The 17,916-nt window shown below is 47.9% G+C and overlaps 2 protein-coding genes across 9 annotated transcripts in view; one reads left to right on the top strand and one right to left on the bottom strand.

Moving 5' to 3' along the window:
- Window positions 1-16,045, bottom strand: part of STYXL1 (serine/threonine/tyrosine interacting like 1) — a 136,760-nt gene extending 120,715 nt beyond the window's left edge. Inside the window, exons 1-2 of one of the 8 annotated variants that reach the window (XM_063953970.1) lie at window positions 15,862-16,045; window positions 1,909-2,015 (exon numbers count right to left, since the gene is read on the bottom strand). In XM_063953970.1, the coding sequence (XP_063810040.1) occupies window positions 1,909-2,011 (103 nt within the window). In that variant the 5' untranslated portion in view covers window positions 2,012-2,015; window positions 15,862-16,045. The other 7 variants (XM_063953971.1, XM_063953967.1, XM_063953969.1 and 4 more) reach the window with 7 other exon arrangements.
- Window positions 16,046-16,118: 73 nt separating this feature from the next.
- MDH2 (malate dehydrogenase 2) overlaps window positions 16,119-17,916 on the top strand; it is a 48,185-nt gene continuing 46,387 nt past the window's right edge. The window contains exon 1 of the mRNA XM_063953965.1: window positions 16,119-16,284. Within this exon, the coding sequence (XP_063810035.1) occupies window positions 16,219-16,284 (66 nt within the window). The 5' untranslated portion in view covers window positions 16,119-16,218. The remainder of the gene's footprint in view (window positions 16,285-17,916) is intronic.

Genomic DNA, 17,916 nt, shown 5'->3' with positions numbered 1-17,916 from the left:
GACAAAATGCTTTGCCCCCCCCCCCCCATCCAAGTCCACCCCCTCACCCCTGGAGAGGATCTGGTGAGGGGGACCTGCTCAGGGCCAGAGAAATGGATACCTAGCAACAGTGCCGTAACTAGACATTTTAGCACTGTGTGCAAGAAACGGCATCGGAGCCCCACCCCTGCATGCAAAACAGGAGCAGTGCGCGCTGTAGGCGTGCGCAAAAATACATAGTGGCATGGCTTCGTGGGGAAGGGGTGTGGCCACAAAATAACACCAATTCATAAAACGGTGCACAGTAGTCTCCATTATTCAAATTACGTCGCACAGTAGCACCACTACACCAGGTAGAGACCCTTTTACCCCTTACGGCGGACAGATTCCTCTTTTTACACATTAAGCAGACAGAGTCCCCTTTTTACACATTACGGCAGACAGCGTCCCCCTTTTTACACATAACGGCAGACAGCGTCCCCCTTTTTACACATAGCGGCAGACAGCGTGCACTTTTTACACATAACGGCAGACAGCGTCCCCTTTTTACACATAACGGCAGACAGCGTGCCCTTGTTACACATAGCGGCAGACAGCGTACACTTTTTACACACAACGGCAGACAGCGTGCCCTTTTTACACATAACGGCAGACAGCGTGCCCTTGTTACACATAGCGGTAGACAGCGTACACTTTTTACACATAACGGCAGACAGCGTGCCCTTGTTACACATAGCGGCAGACAGCGTACACTTTTTACACATAACGGCAGACAGCGTGCCCTTGTTACACATATCGGCAGACACTGTACACTTTTTACACATAACGGCAGATAGCGTGCCCTTTTTACACATTGCGGCAGACAGCGTCCCCTTTTTACACATCACGACAGACAGATTCCCCCTTTTTACACATTACGTCAGGCAGATTCCCCCTTTTTACACATTGCGGCAGGCAGATTCCCCCTTTTTACACATTGCGGCAAAGATTCCCCCTTTTTACACATTACGGCAGGCAGATTCCCCCTTTTTACACATTGCGGCAGGCAGATTCCCCCTTTTTACACATTGCGGCAGGCAGATTCCCCCTTTTTAGACATTGCGGCAGACAGTCCCCCTTTTTGCACATGGAAAGAAAGAAAGAAAGAAAGAAAGAAAGAAAGAAAGAAAGAAAGAAAGAAAGAAAGAATTATACTTACCCTCTCCGCTGGCTCAGGCTTCTCGGTGCAGCTTCTGGCAGAGATCCCGGGCAGGAGAGGAGGAGGGAGCCGCAGCAGCGCTGTGTTATTTGTGGAGGCGCTGCTGCTGCTGCTGTCCCTCTGCTTCACTATAGGCTGTTCTCGGAAGACAGCCTATAGTGAAGCAGAGGGACAGCAGCAGCAGCGCCTCAACCAGTAACAAAGCGCTGCTGCGGCTTCCTCCTCCACCTCCCTCCTTCTCCTTACCCCCATGACCGCTGCGCTCCTCTCCGACTCCTGTGTCCTGCGAGCGGCTGTGTGCTGCGGGCAGCGGTTGCCCGCAGCACACAGCGGCATGTAATGAGTCAGTTTGACTCATTACATGCTTTGGGCCCCTGGACAGTGGCGGGCCCCAGTGCAACGCACTGGTTGCACTGGCGGTAGTTCCGCCTCTGAGTGGAGATATGGTTGAGATATAACGTTTAATTAGCCCTCAGTGCTCAAAGTTGTGTACGCTGGCTCTGACGTATGCACATTTTCTAAAAATCGCACATCTATGGAGCATGCTTGCATGCAACGCTGAATCAGACCCGTTCTGCACATGGTTGCTCGTTACACAGCCTTAGCAAAATTTCCTGGTTGAGGAAGGATGAATGAAATTTATATTTTCACAAAAAAAGACTGAACATATTCATGAAAAGCACAAGACTTAAAGGGTATCCTTAAACATGATGAACATATCCAATACTTACCCAAAAGACATAAATAATTTGGTTCCGCAAGCCTAGAGAACTTTGTTGATTGGTTCAAGATATTGTATAATTCTGTTGCTGTCCACAGCACCAACTCACCCATATTGCTATAACAAAAAAGAATTATAAGATAACGCTGTAGTACACACCTAAATAAATGTATTTAAGTATAGAAATAGGTGATGTCCCAAAATGTGTGCAAAGCAGCCTATATTAGTGTCTATTTTCTGATGATGGGTGTCACCACACCCAACAAAGCTTCATACAGTAAGTACATATACTATGGAAAATAGCTCATATATGGGCACTGAGTAGTATAAAGTTCAACAATATACCGCCAAAAAATCAATAAGAGCCCTATACAGTATGTAACTTTAGTCGAGATGGGTCCTTGTGTTGTCCTTCCGTAATGTAAAGATATCTGCTTCATTGTTTATTCCATTTCATAAAGAATAATTAAAAAAAAATGTGTAGTATTGTCAGAAATATTCTTAGACAGACAGGAAAGATTGTATCAGTGGCGAAAAACAACTGTGGACAGGAACATCAACTTAGGTGGAAATGTGGTAGCATACCACACTCACAATTAAACACCGATCTCTGAGGGTAATTCAGACTTGATCATAACAGCAAATTTGTTAGCACTTGGGCAAAACCATGGGAGTAATTCAGACCTGATCGCTTGTAACGTTTTTCACAGCGCTGCGATCAGGTCAAAACTGCGCATGCGTATGCACCACAATGCGCAGGCGCGTCGCATGGGTACAAAGCGAGGTTGCTGTGTGATGGGTTTTACAAAGAATCCATTTGCATAGCCGATCGCAAGGAGACTGACAGGAAAAAGGTGTTTGTGGGTGTTAACTGACCGTTTTCAGGGAGTGGTTGGAAAAACGCAGGCGTGTCCAAGTGTTTGCAGGGCGGGTCTCTGACGTCAATTCCGGCCCCGGACAGGCTGAAGTGATCGCAGCGGCAACTCAGAGGGGTATATGCAATTCACGGCGAATCGCGGCAAATTATCGCCGTTTTTAAATTCGACACAATTCGACAGGTGAATTCCGGCAGGTGGCTGCCGGAATTCACCATATTCAATGAAAAACGGATACGACAGTCCCGCGGGCGAAAAACGGACGATTTGCCGGATTTTGCCGCGATTTAAAAAAACGGGAAAAAACGGGAAAACCACGAAAAAAAAATGGCGTGGGGTCCCCTTTCCAAAGCATAACCAGCCTCGGGCTCTTCGAGCTGGTCCTGGTTCCAAAAATGCGGGGGAAAAATTGGGCAGGGATCCCCCGTATTTTTAAAACCAGCACCGGGCTCTGCGCCTGGTGCTGGTGCAAAAAATACGGGGGACAAAACGAGTAGGGGTCCCCCGTATTTTTCACACCAGCATCGGGCTCCACTAGCTGGACAGATAATGCCACAGCCGGGGGTCACTTTTACACAGTGCCCTGCGGCCGTGGCATTAAATATCCAACTAGTCACCCCTGGCCGGGTTACCCTGGGGGAGTGGGGACCCCTTCAATCAAGGGGTCCCCCCCCCCCAGCCACCCAAGGGCCAGGGGTGAAGCCCGAGGCTGTCCCCCCCATCCAAAGGCTGCGGATGGGAGGCTGATAGCCTTGAGTAAAATGACAAGAATATAGTTTTTTCCAGCAGTACTACAAGTCCCAGCAAGCCTCCCCCACAAGCTGGTACTTGGCGAACCACAAGTACCAGCATGCGGGAGAAAACCGGGCCCGCTGGTACCTGTAGTTCTACTGAAAAAAAAATACCCAAATAAAAACAGGACACACACCGTGACAAGTAAAACTTTATTACACACTGCCGACACACACATACTTACCTATGTTGACACGCCGACTGCCACGGTCTCCGACGATCCGAGGGTACCTGTGAAAACAATTATACTCACCTTCCAGCGTCCAGAGGTACATCCACGTCCAGAGATAATCCACGAACTTGTTAAAAAAAAAAAAACGAACACCCGTTCCATGCCGGACTGAAAGGGGTCCCATGCTTTCACATGAGACCCCTTTCCACGAACACGTGACTCCTGTCACTGAAGTCCCTTCAGCCAATCAGGAAGCGCTACTTCCGTGGCGCTCACCTGATTGGCTGTGTGCTGTCTGAGCTGTCAGACAGCGCATCGCAAAGCCGCTCCATTAGTTTCAATGGTGGGAACTTTGCCGTCAGCGGTGGGGTTACCCGCGGTCAGCCGCTGACCGGCGGGTGACCTCACCGCTAGCCGCTAAGTTCCCACCATTGAATATAATGGACGGAGCTGTGCGATGTGCTGTCTGAGATCAGACAGCGCACAGCCAATCAGGTGAGCGCAACGAAGTTGCGCTTCCTGATTGGCTTTAGAGACCTTTGTGTGACAGCTGTCACTGACAGGTCTCATTCGTGGAAAGGGGTCTCATGTGTCAGCATGGGACCCCTTTCAGTCCGGTGGTCCGGGTGTTCGTTTTCTTTTTTTGCCAAGTCCGTGGATTTATCTCTGGACCATGGCTGAGGTGAGTACATTGATCTTTTCTTTTCAGGTATCCGTGGATTCTACATGGAGAGGAGGACCAATGTCGGCGTGTGAACATAGGTAAGTATGTGCGTGTCGGCAGTGTGTAATAAAGTTTTACTGTCACGGTGTCTGTGTACTGTTTTTATTTGGGTATTTTTTTTCCAGTAGAACTACAGGTACCAGCGGGCCCGTTTTTCTCCCGCATGCTGGTACTTGTGGTTCTCCAAGTACCAGCTTGTGGGGGAGGCTTGCTGGGACTTGTAGTTCTTCTGGAAAAAACAATATTCTGTCATTTTACTCAAGGCTATCAGCCTCCCATCCGCAGCCCTTGGATGGGGGGGGACAGCCTCGGGCTTCACCCCTGGCCCTTGGGTGGCTGGGGGGTCCCCACTCCCCCAGGGTACCCCGGCCAGGGGTGACTAGTTGGATATTTAATGCCACGGCCGCAGGGCACTGTATAAAAGTGACCCCCGGCTGTGGCATTATCTGTCCAGCTAGTGGAGCCCGATACTGGTGTGAAAAATACGGGGGACCCCTGCTCGTTTTGTCCCCCCGTATTTTTTGCACCAGCACCAGGCGCAGAGCCCGGTGCTGGTTTTAAAAATATGGGGGATCCCTGCCCAATTTCCCCCCGCATTTTTAGAACCAGGACCAGCTCGAAGAGTCCGAGGCTGGTTATGCTTTGGAGGGGGGACCCCACGCCATTTTTTATTTTTTATTTTACCGTTCCAGCAATAAAAAAAACAAAAAAAATAATATTTTTAAAAATATATAAATAATACTTGTGCCTCCAAAAAAAAAGAAAAAAGTACCTAATCCCTTCTAATATGAATAGATATGCTATTCCCAAAAAAAAAACCACAAAAAAAAACATGTTTACATTTTTTTTTATTGTTTTCACCCTCCAAAGTGTGGCGGATTGAAAATGACGAATTTACTGTCTAAAAGCACTGCTGTCGAATTTCCAAACTTGAATTGAATATGCTTTTGTCGAATTGCAGCACTTGTATCATTGCAGAAAAGTCGAATTTGCAAAAAGTCGAATTTTGAAAGTCCGTTTTTTTGACGGAAAGCATTGAATTGCATTGACAAATTTTTTTTTTTGGCGAAAATGACCCGAAATTCGACAATTTCGGGAATTCGACCGCAATTGCATATACCCCAGAAACTGCACAAAGTTTTTTTGTACCGCTCGGCTGCACATGCAATCGCACACTTGCACAGCTAAAATACACTCCCCGGTGGGCGGCGAATAAGCGAACGTAGGACTGCAAGAAACAGCTAGCGAGCGATCAGGTCTGAATTATCCCCTATGTGCACTGCAGGGGGGGCAGATATAACATGTGCAGAAAAAAAGTTAGATTTGGGAGGGGTGTGTTCAAACTGAAATCTAAATTGCAGTGTAAAGATAAAGCAGCCAGTATTTACCCTGCACAGAAACAATATAACCCCCCCAAATCTAATGGGCCCTACACACATGCCGATTTGTTTGAAAGATATGAACGATCTCGTTCATAAATGAACGAGAACTCGTTCATATCTTTCAGTGTGGAGGGTCCAGCGATGAACGATGCGCGGCCCCGCGCTCGTTCATCGCTGGTCCCCCGTCGGCTGTGCATGCAGGCCAATATGGACGATCTCGTCCATATTTGCCTGCACTTCAATGGAGCCGCGTGTCGGGGGGAGTGAAGAAACTTCACTCCCCCCGTCACTGCCCCCCCCCCCGCGTCGCCCGTATCGGCCGTCGGGCACCTCGGTGCCGGATCGGCATGCCTGTAGGGCCCATTACTCTCTCTGCAAATGTTATATCTGCCTCCCCTGCAGTGCACATGGGGGGTAATTCTGAGTTGATCGCAGCAGCAAGTTTGTTAGCAATTGGGCAAAACCATGTGCACTGTAGGGGGGCAGATAAAACATTTGCAGAGAGAGTTAGATTTGGGTGGGTTATTTAGTTTCTGTGCAGGGTATAATACTGGCTGCTTTATTTTTACTCTGCAATTTAGATTTCAGTTTGAACACACCCCACCCAAATCTAACTCTCTCTGCACATGTTATATCTGTCCCCACTGCAGTGCACATGGGCCCTCATTCCGAGTTGATCGGTCGCAAGGCGAATTTAGCAGAGTTACACACGCTAAGCCGCCGCCTACTGGGAGTGAATCTTAGCTTCTTAAAATTGCGACCGATGTATGCGCAATAATGCGATTACTAACTACTTAGCAGTTTCAGAGTAGCTCCAGACTTCCTCTGCCTGTGCGATCATTTCAGTGCTTGTCGTTCCTGGTTGACGTCACAAACACACCCAGCGTTCGCCCAGGCACTCCCACCGTTTCTCCGGCCACTCCTGCGTTTTTTCCGGAAACGGTAGCGTTTTCAGCCACACGCCCCTGAAACGCCGTGTTTCCGCCCAGTAACACCCATTTCCTGTCAATCACATTACGATCGCCGGAGCGAAGAAAAAGCCGTGAGTAAAAATACTTTCTTCATAGTAAAGTTACTTGGCGCAGTCGCAGTGCGAACATTGCGCATGCGTACTAAGCGGATTTTCACTGCGATGCGATGAAAAATACCGAGCGAACAACTCGGAATGAGGGCCATGGTTTTGCCCAACTGCTAACAAATTTGCTGCTACGATGAGGTCTGAATTACCCATACTTGCCTACTTTTGAAAACTAGTTTGAGGGAGATTTTAGCTGGTAGTAGAATGCGCCGCACCGATGAGAGGGTGTGTTATGCTCCGCCCAAAGGGCGTATCTAGCTCCACCTATGGGCGTATCTAGTGCCACTAAGGGGTGTGTCCTGCAGTAGCAGGTGAAATCTAAAGTACTAATGGGGTCATTTCCGAGTTGATCGCACGTAGCAACTTTTTGCTGCTTGTGCGATCAACTAGACGCCGCCTATGGGGGAGTGTATTTCTGCATAGCAGGGATGCGATCGCTTGTGCAGCCCTGCTATGCTAAAAAAGTTTTGTGTAGAACAAGACCAGGGTAAGAGTTACTTACCCTGTGTGACGGATCCAGCGACGAAGGTCACGGGACTGACGTCAGACATCCACCCTCCAAATGCCTGGATCCGCCTGCGTTCGCCTCACCGCGCCCGGTAAATGGTGAGTAGACGCCCCGGAACGCCTCCTCCCTGTCAATCTTCTTGCGATCGCGCTAGCTTTCTTCTATGTTCTAGCAGCTGCCCGGCGACGGCAACGATGCACGTGCGCATTGCGGGTCGGAATGAACCCCAAAGTGCAGCATGCTGCCTGAGGGGGTTTGTGTGTGAGTGTATCTCCAGACATGAGATTCAGACATCAGACAAATGGATGTGGTTGAGCCCCGGAACACTCTGGGCCTGATTTGGAGGTGGACCTTCCCAGGGCAATCCTTTTTGTTTATGACCCCACACACTGTATACAAATGTAGCATTTATTTTATTTTAACAATGTATTTCTTACCAAGAGGTCCAGAGCCGCACATTTACTTTTCTTCCTGTAGCACTAAACGTTTCAAAGATAATTCTTCTGCCTCTCATGCTGCCTATTCTCCTGTGACCAGTGGTGGAAGTGGAAATTTTTAAGTCTGGGTGTGGAAAAGTGAAGGCTGCTTTGGAAAAGGAGGTGTGGTCTCTCAAAAGGGGGTATGTCCTTAAGTGTACCACGCCGTATACCCATAATAGTAGGTCCCTTTATACTATCTAGTACTGGTGTCCCTTTCACATTATGCCACACAGTATGAGCCAAAATTCACATTACACCACATGGACTGAGCCAAAATTCACATTACGCCACACAGTATGAGCCAAAATTCACACTACGTCACACGGAATGAGCCAAAATTTACATTACACCACACGGAATGAGACAAAATACAGGGACAGGGAGAGTGACAACAGGGACATAGGGACAGAGAGATGACAGAGGGACAGGGATAGGTAAAGTGACAGCAGGAACAGTGAGAGTGACAGAGTGAGAGGGAAAGTGACAGCAGGGACAGAGACAGAGAGAGGGACGGGAAGGATATACAATAGGGAGAGAGAAAGGCAGCAGATTAAGATTACCTAATGGGCAGTGCTGCTGCTGTGGAGGAGGAGGAGGCTGTGATTGGCATCTGCAGTACTGAGGAGGCTGTGGTCAGCTGCAGCGGCGGTGAGGAGGAGGCTGTGGTCGTCATCAGTGGTGGCAATGGCCTTCAGGGCAACTCTGGTGCCTCCCCCTGCGTCCAGTCCGCCTATCATTCCAAATCTGATGTGGACTGGCAGCCAATCAGGAGCGTCCGCTCCCTAATGGCTGCTGATTTGAGAGTGCCAATTGGCTATTGAATAGCGCTAAATTTGAAATGATAGTGGCGGCAGGGTTCTTCAGCGGTCAGTGCTCGAAGTGCCGGTATGCCATACTGGTGTATACCAGCCCACTTCGAGCATTGCCTGTGACTGTGTGTGCTGCTGTCATGGAGTGGGGACACAGGCTCACAGAGAGGGGCACCCAGGAATGGAGACAGCTGCTGCACAGATCAAGAACCAGGGCAGTTTCCAGGTGACTTGTGCTGCTGTGCATATGGGGATTCTGCCTACAATCTGTTTTTTTAGAACTAAGAAAAAAAGTAAAGAAACTGCCAGCAGAAAGTAGCAGCAATAGGAGGAGGGAAAGCACCTCTCAGAGAGGGGGCACCACAGAACATGCCATGAGCTCCCCTCCTCAAGCCAGGCCAGCATTACAACTTACAAGTGTTATTCAGTGAGCTCCAGACTCACATTGCAGACTGACAGCTGTGCAGTGAGGGTAGGCGGGGCTTCAAGTGGGCAAATGAAAACATAGAGGACTGGTAGTTGCAGGAGTTTGAAGTGAGAGACAGCAGCTGAGCAGCAGCATGAAGTAAGGCAGGGGGGGGGGGCAAAGGGTCCACAGCTCTGCTGGGTCCTGACTCCCCAGCCCAAGTCCTTGCACTTAGTTACCCATGCCTCCACTCCTGTGTGTGCACACCCGGACCAACACACACACCTCTAACCTTTTTTTCTGTGAGGCTTTCTCTGCTCCTCCCCCGGTCACGGCTGGGCTCCATCGCTGCTGTGCCCGATCCACCTGACGTAACCCTGCCTCAGCTCTCTCACCCCATGACCAGTTGCTGCTGGTGTCAGCTCAGCCCGCCTCCTCTCAGTGTATACTGGAGCTTGAAGTACAGGCACAGCGCTAGAGCAGGGGACTTCCTGGCCACAGCAGTCCATAACTCCGCAGTGGCTGGACGCGATGGACGGTCAGGAGAATGCGGACTGCACGTGTAAGTCCAGAATGATGGGAGGCGGGGCCTGATGTGGTCGTCATGTTATTTAAATGAGACCCACCGCGTAGTTGCAGGTATCGGCGGCCGGCATTTAAATAATGACTTACACTCGCGCATGCGTATTACGCACTTTTAGCGAGTAGAATGAAAAACCGGGAGGACCGGGAGCTTTTGCGGGGCAGCGGGAGGCTCATGTTAAAAACGGGAGCCTCCCGCTGAATGCGGGAGGGTAGGCAACCCTGGAATTACCCCCTCTGTGGGCCTAATTCAGACCTGATCGATAGGGTGCGTTTTTTGCATCCCTGCAATCAGGTAGTCGCTGCCTACAGGGAGAGGGGGAAATCGCTGTGCAGGGGTGCGATCGCATGTGCAGGAGAGCTGCACAAACAGAAGTTTGTGCAGTCTCTGCTCAGACCAGGACTTACTCTTCCAGTGTGATGATCGGGGCCGGAGCTGACGTCAGAAACCCTACCTTCAAATGCCTGGTCCCTCCTGCGTTTCTCTGGACACTTAAACACGGTCAGTTGCCACCCACAAACGGCCTCTCCCTGTCAGTCACCTTGCGATCGTCCGTGCGATAGCTTTTCTCGCACCATCCCGTCACTGCCTGCCGATCCCCGATGCTGCAAACCGACGCGCCTGCGCATTGCGGTGCATACGCATGCACAGTTCAGACCTGATCGCAGGCTGTACGAAAACGGTCTGAATTAGGCCCTGTGTTCATAAAGGTTTCTTTAGCCTCAGTTTGTGTATTTCCCCTCCACCAAATAAATAGGAGGATAGCATACCCCATTCAAATGTAATGAGGAAAAGATAGACGCATAAAGGTTTATTTCCACCTAGGTTGATATCTCAATTCTAGTTGGATTTCCATTCCACAGCCGTTTTCCATCATTGATACAATCTTGCCTATCTGTCTATGGGACGTGTAGTGCTCTTATTCATTGATTTTTTGTTGGGATATTGTTAGGTTTACCATAATATTCTTTTAAATCAGGTGAAATGTTGGTTTCTTAAAATTATAGAAAAAAAATGTAACGCTCAATTGAGAATACTTTGATGACTGTCAATGTTAAACATACATATTTACAATTTATATTAATGTAATTTTAGAGATGCTAACATGTTGGACAGTGGACCACCCATGCAGTGGCAGTTTTATGTGCAGGCCAGCAGTGCGGACGCCTGGGGCGCTGAGGCCTGAAGGCGCGCCCGCAGTTACCCCACCAGTGCCGTGAATTGCATGAGCTCACCCGCCACCCGCACCATGGTGGGCTGGCCGCTTCTTCCTGCCCTCTACCCTGCTGGCTGCCTCCCACTGCCCGTCCCCCCGCTACTGATTTGAAGCTGACCGGAAGTGCGTTAAGAGAGCCGGGAGCCCTACTGGTGTGACGGGGACACAGGCAGCGGAACACAAACACGCACACATATACATACATACACACACTCACTCACTCACTCTCTCTCTCTAGAGGGGCTCTACCTGGTGCAGTTTGTGTAAGGGGCTACCTGGCGCAATGTGTATAAGAGGCTCTGCCTGGTGCACTGTATATAAGGGGCTACCTGGTGCAATGTGTATAAGGGGCTACCTGGTGCAATGTGTATAATTGGGGGTGATTCAGACCTGATCGCAGCAGCAATTTGTTAGCTAATGGGCAAAACCATGTGCACTGCAGGTGGGCCAGATATAACATTTGCAGAGAGAGTTAGATTTGGGTGGGTTATATTGTTTATGTACAGGGTAAATATTGGCTGCTTTATATTTACACTGCAATTTAGATTTAAGTTTGAACACACCTCACCCAAATCTAACTCTCTCTGCACATGTTACATCTGCCCCACCTGCACTGCACATGGTTTTGCTCATTAGGTAACAAATATGCTGCTGTGATCAGGTCTGAATTACCCCCATAGTCTCCACCTGGGGAAATGTGTATAAGGGGCTACCTGGCGCGGTTCTGGTATGAATGGTCAACAATGTTAAGGTCGACACTCATTAGGTGGACCACTATTGGTCGACATTGACATGGTCGACACATGAAAGGTCGACACATGAAAAGGTTGACATGGTTTTAAAAAAAAAGTGTTGTTTTCTGCATAAAGTGACGGGGAACCCCAATTAGTGCACCGCTTCACTCTTCATGCTTCGGGCAGGTTACCGTTCCCAATCGTAGTCCAGGTGGATCGTAAAGTATGAAAAAGTTTCAAAAAAGTTTTTTTTCTAAACTCATGTCGACCTTTTCATGTGTCGACCATTCGTCCATGTCAACCATGTCAATGTCGACCAATAGTGGTCGACCTAATTAGTGTCGACCTTAACATTGTCGACCATCTGAACGGATACCACCTGGCGCAATGTGTATAAAAGGCTCTCCATGGCCTAACATTAGGGCCAACTTAACAGGAGTGTAGGCCCCTGGGCAAAGCAATGCACTGGGGTCCCTACTCATCCTCCAGCGGTAGGGGTAAGAGGTGATATCAGTGGCAGCTTTGATGTCCTGCGGGCGATAGGGGGTGTTCTATTTTCCACTCAGCATGCAGGAACTGGAGCAGTAATTACTGCTAATTACTCCTTTACTGCACAGATGGGACAGGAAGGAGAACACTAAACGGTAGAAGGGGGCATTGGGCTGAATGAAGGGGCCACGGTACATGACTTCCAGGGTGGTAATGGGTGTTTAATTCGTAGGGGAGGGGTGGATAGTGGAGTGGGCTTAACATTCATAATTTTTGGGTGGGAGGGCAGCTTGCTTGATTGCATATATCTTAAGTTCTTAAAAATAGATTGCTTAGCTTTCAATGGGATAACAAAACCTTTCAGGCGGTACTGGGGACCTGGGGATCAGAGTTCAGGAGCCAGAGCAATCCACCAACAAAAATATAAAACTGCATATTAAGCGTGTGGGACTGGAGCAGGGACCAGCTGCTTGAAGGCTGATCTCTCTGGTTCTGGGCATAGTAGAGACAAGCTGTCAATGTCCACCAAAAGGGGGAGTCCCAGCTTTTGGAATATATCCTCAGAACAACTCTTAAGTCAGACAGAACCCAAAATATCGGGCTGGGAGGAGAAATTAACAGGCTCGGATGGGAACCACTGCTTTGAAGTCAGATACCTCCGGTTCCCCAGGGCTGATTTTCAAAAATCTGGTACCCATGGAAAGAGGGGACCCTCAGCTATCAGCCTAGGGCCCTTATACTCCTGGGGCCCTTGGGCAAAAAAGCCCATGGACCCCATATGAAAAGACGGCCCTGCGTAACATGTGTAAGGGGCTCTACCTGGTGCAATGTGTACAAGAGGCTTTACTTGGTGCAATATGTATAAGAGGCTCTACCTGGTGCAATGTGTATAAGGGGCTACCTGATGCAATGTGAATAAGAGGCTCTACCTGGTACAATGTGTATAAGGGGCTATCTGGTGCAATGTGTATAAGAGGCTTTACCTGGTGCAATGTATATAATAGGCTACCTGGCGCAATGTGTATAAGAGGCTATAACTGGTGTAATTTGTATAAGGAGCTCTACCTGGCGCAATGTGTATAAGGAACTACATGGTGTAATGTGCATATCAGGCTCTACATGGCGTAATGTGTGTAAGGGGCTCTACCTGGTGTAACATGTGTAAGGGGCTCTGCCTGGTGTAACATGTGTAAGGGGCTCTGCCTGGTGTAACATATGTAAAAGGGGCTCTGTCTGGCACAATGTGTATAAGGGGCTCTACCTGGCATAACGTGTGTAAGGAGCTCTACCTGGTGTAACGTGTGTAAGGGGCTCTACATGGCGTAACGTGTAGGGAGCTCTACCTGGTGTGTATAAGGGGTATTACTGTGTGGTGTAATGTGATCGACAGACACTATTTCGCACCGTAATTTGAATTAGTAGTATTCTGTGGCCACGCCCCTTCCCCATAAAGCAACACTCCTATATTTTTGGTGCGCACTTTACCTGTTTTGAATGGGTGAGGCACCAAAGGAAATGTTCGTACTGAGCACCACAAGGTCTAGAACTGGCCCTGAACCCATGTATACTGCAATTGTAGTTTTCTAATGGTGTTACAATAAAAACTTTTTTTTTTACTCAGGTGAACTGCAGGCTTGAAGTCAGTCAGCCATAGAACCTGTGTAATTCATAAACGTCCCAGTTTAAAGGGATATTATGGCAAGCCTAGATATTGTTGAGATTTATACCACTCAGCGCCCAAATATGAAATGTATCTAAGTACAGTATCTACCTACATTTGAAAGTGCACACTTCAAATCTGGATACAATTCATATGGACATGTGTTTGTGTTTAAGATACACATACAAACGCATTTTGGCAGATACTGATAGAAAAAAAACAGAGCACAGAACATAATCTATTACATACAGCTGTAAAGACCACATAATATGAAAATACATAAAATAAACAAGACACTGTTTTGAGCCATGTATTATTTTTGTATTCATACTTCAGACTCAAAACAGGGAAAGTTCAGAAGGCAGGGGAATTTATTTGTTTTTATCATGACTTTACTAATGGGCACCCATTAGTAATAATGATTGTCGTGCCCAAAAGCATCTGGTTTAGCTGTGTAAATCGTCTAAAATCATCTAAACTCCTGGTTAGATTGGCAAAACTACCATTCAGACTCCCAAAACACAGACTTTTCGACGATTTCTGCTCACCACCTCAGGAGGGTGCGAGCAGAAATATGGGTGTCCGTGGCATTCTCACCCGATTGGAGCAACCAGAGCCGGCCCTAGGCATAGGCAAACCTCGCAAATGTCTATAGCATTTGGTATGCCAGGAGCACAAGTAGCTTTTGCTGATTAAAATAATATGCGGCATGCCTATATTCTGTGTTTAGCATTTCGTATGCAAATACAGCCACAGTCGCACACAGTATTTAGATATGCCGCATATCAAGTTAATCAGCAGAAGCTGCTTGTGCATCCTAGCCACATAGCAATGCAAATAAGATGCATTTTCAACAAAAATAGGCACTGGACATTAGCAGAGCTGCTAGCTGACTCACACCAGGCATCTCCTTCTGCATGGTGTAGGCAAGATTTATGAGGACACATCTGTATCCAAGCAGAGGCCACAGTGTTAGCAGTTGTGTGAGTGGGTTGGTTGTGCAATAGTGTTCAGCATTATGCGTGTCATGTGTATAAATGCATTAAAAATGTGCGGCAAATGTATAAGGGGCACTATGTGTGTCATTATGTGTATAACTATAAGGGGATTAATAATGTGCGACATATGTGTAAGGGACATTGGGTCTAATTCAGACCTGATCGCAGCAGCAAATATGTTAGCTAATGGGCTCTATGAGCGACGTTGTCTGGTGTTTCCCCTTCCGGGCAGGGTGGCCGGCCGTACACACTGAGCGATATGACCGTTCATATCACTCAGTGACGTCACAGCGACCGGGCCATGCAGGCAGCTCCTGGGCGACAGTCCGGATTGAGCATGCATGCACCACCGACACTGAGGGTCATTAACGATCTGCGGGGCCGCGTATCGGTCATCATCGCCGGCATACACACTTACCGAGAAAGCGAACAACTTCGCTCAGGAAGGGTGAAAATGAATGGCGTTGTTCATTTTATTGGCAAGTGTGTATGCACCTTAAGTGGGAATGAGACTCCTGACAAAGGAGACAGTTTGGAGGTATATATATATATATATATATATATATATATATATATTTATTATAGTTCTATTACAGTGCGTGACTCGTATTCTAGTTTCATTTTATTGGTACATTAAGCATTTTAGGTTAATATCTCATTATGGTATTCCACAACTGCTGTACATATATAACGCTGTTCATTTTGAAAGATCTTCGTTTAAAGAACAAATAATGCAATTTCATGTGTAAAGATGCAGCTCTCTGCTGTAGGTACGTACTTACAGTACGGTGAGAAGCTAGGGTACAATTGTTTCTGGCTAGATCAGTTATTTAACGTATCCCGTATACTGCGTTCTACGGAACCCGGCTATACAGTCTATATCAGCTCTGCAGTGCTCACCAGCTTCTGTGCACGTTGCTATGAACACCCTGGCGGTAACTATGAGGACATATAGTAACACAGTCGCACTGTCCCGCCATGTTGGCTGGGGCACATCATATACACTACTGTTCCGGACCTAACTACACGCATAGCGCGCTCCTATATAGACACATTACTTAGCTAGCAGCAGCTTCCGGACACGTGATTACCCACGGCTGTGATCAGGCGGCCATCTTTTAACAGGGCTTTCTACGACAGGATAAAGGCAATTTAGAAACACAGCTACGTGTTCATTAAATTATCGTTCAATTACTACAATATGTGTAGATAAGACCGGGAAACAGATTACGCGAGCGCGATCCAATGCGCATGCGCGTTCCACTGCCTTTCGCCTCCTCCTGTCACGTGTGGCGTCCCTACGTCAGGCGCTGTAAGATAGCTCCGCCCCCTCTCTCTGTCTGCTCTCTGCCGCCGCTGCTGCTGGAGGTCGTTGGAGTCACTGGAAGCTGCTGGTCCCCCCGCCTGTCTCTGTCATGTTCTCCCGAATTGCCAGACCTGCCGCCCGTGGCCTCACCCGGGGTCTCTCCACCGGCACTCAGGTAACACTCCGTAGCGCGTTATACAGAGGACAGTGCGCTACCGGTGCGGGGGAGAGATTGGGGCGACGTTACTGGCAGGGTGCAGATACTCCCTGGCGGCTTGTGGTTTCCTTTCATTGCAGGGGCAGTGCGGTGTAGCACGGGGTGGAAGAAGCTGTCGGTAGTATAGCGTTGTGTAAATAGGCCCCTTACATGGCAGGGAAGGAAAGCATGGCCGGCTTATGCGGCACGAGGTCCTCTCTGTTTGCTGGCTGGCGCGCCTTACGATAACTATTATATTGGGGGGACTGGCATGCTCATTAGGCCAAGGGTAATGTGTGTGTGGGTACGAAGGATAACTAGATGCTGCCAATATGTGTGTGTGCGGCACCTGACGTGACCCCACCTCCTGGCACACACCTCCTGCCCGTCTATAAATGTAATCGTTTGTAAATGTGCGAACATTTTGTTTCAGAGATGTCCTCACTAAGGGGCTTGTAACAATCCTTAGTATTCACGTCAGGTAAGTGACAGAAGGGCGCGTCAGCTGTGCCTGTGTGCAGCTATGCACTTGTAATGAGACATTATGCTCAATTGCCCCATTCATTATTACCCTCTGTGTTCTGTAGTGAGAGAAACTGATCCAAGTGCATAGAGTGGGCCAAGGTGATTGTAATGTCTTCTGGTGACATGAAAGGTCATGGCATACAGTTAGTGTAATCCTAGACGCCAGTGCTGTGGGGGCTTGAGCACCCCTTATATCTGTGCATTCTTGCATTGGTGTGGAGACTAATGTAAGTACCACTGACACTTTCATACCCCTGCCTCTTATTAGTTATTAAATGACAGTAAGGGTGTAGTACCTTACACAGGTTCAAAATAGTATAATATCAACTACACTTACTTTCATTGGGTAATGCATTCCCACACAATAATTCAAAGATATGTATGTGGTGATGCTCCCCTACAGTTTAGGCGGAACATAATAAAAGACAAAAAAAAATTGTGGGGCCACTCGATTAGTACTGCTAAGATTACTTTTAGTAGTATCTATGGAGAATGAAAGACAAACAGATTCCTTATTACCCTGCATTAAACAGTTACAGTATGTATCGTCTAGTCTGTACTTAGTAACAAGGTTCGCAAAGAAAAAAATAGTAATATGGTCCCGTCCCATAGAAGTTTGTGATAAATTATTTCATGTCATATAGATACTGTATCAGTTGTGTAACTGAGAGCACACCTTGCTATTAAAGAGCAAGTAAAGCTGTGTATAGCTATATTAGATAGCATTAATGTAGCAGATTATCTCAGACAGTGTATCAAAACGTGGGGAAAGCAGTCACAGCTGAGGTGTCAGATTTCTTCTACTTATGAATTGCCATGAAGGCATTGATTAACAAATGTGTCCAGCCACACTGAATTATGAATTAAAATGGGGAGGACCGTAACAAACAAGTAAGCACTAACACAAAGGGGAAGGCGCTAATGGGAAACCTTTTTTCTCTGACGTCCTAGTGGATGCTGGGGACTCCGTAAGGACCATGGGGAATAGACTGGCTCCGCAGGAGACTGGGCACTCTAAAAGAAAGATTAGGTACTATCTGGTTGCACTGGCTCCTCCCTCTATGCCCCTCCTCCAGACCTCAGTTA

Source organism: Pseudophryne corroboree, chromosome 2, assembly GCF_028390025.1.
Source record: "Pseudophryne corroboree isolate aPseCor3 chromosome 2, aPseCor3.hap2, whole genome shotgun sequence".
Lineage (NCBI taxonomy): Eukaryota > Metazoa > Chordata > Amphibia > Anura > Myobatrachidae > Pseudophryne > Pseudophryne corroboree.
Note: the sequence above shows the minus strand (reverse complement) of the source record. Positions and strands in the feature narration are given on the sequence as shown.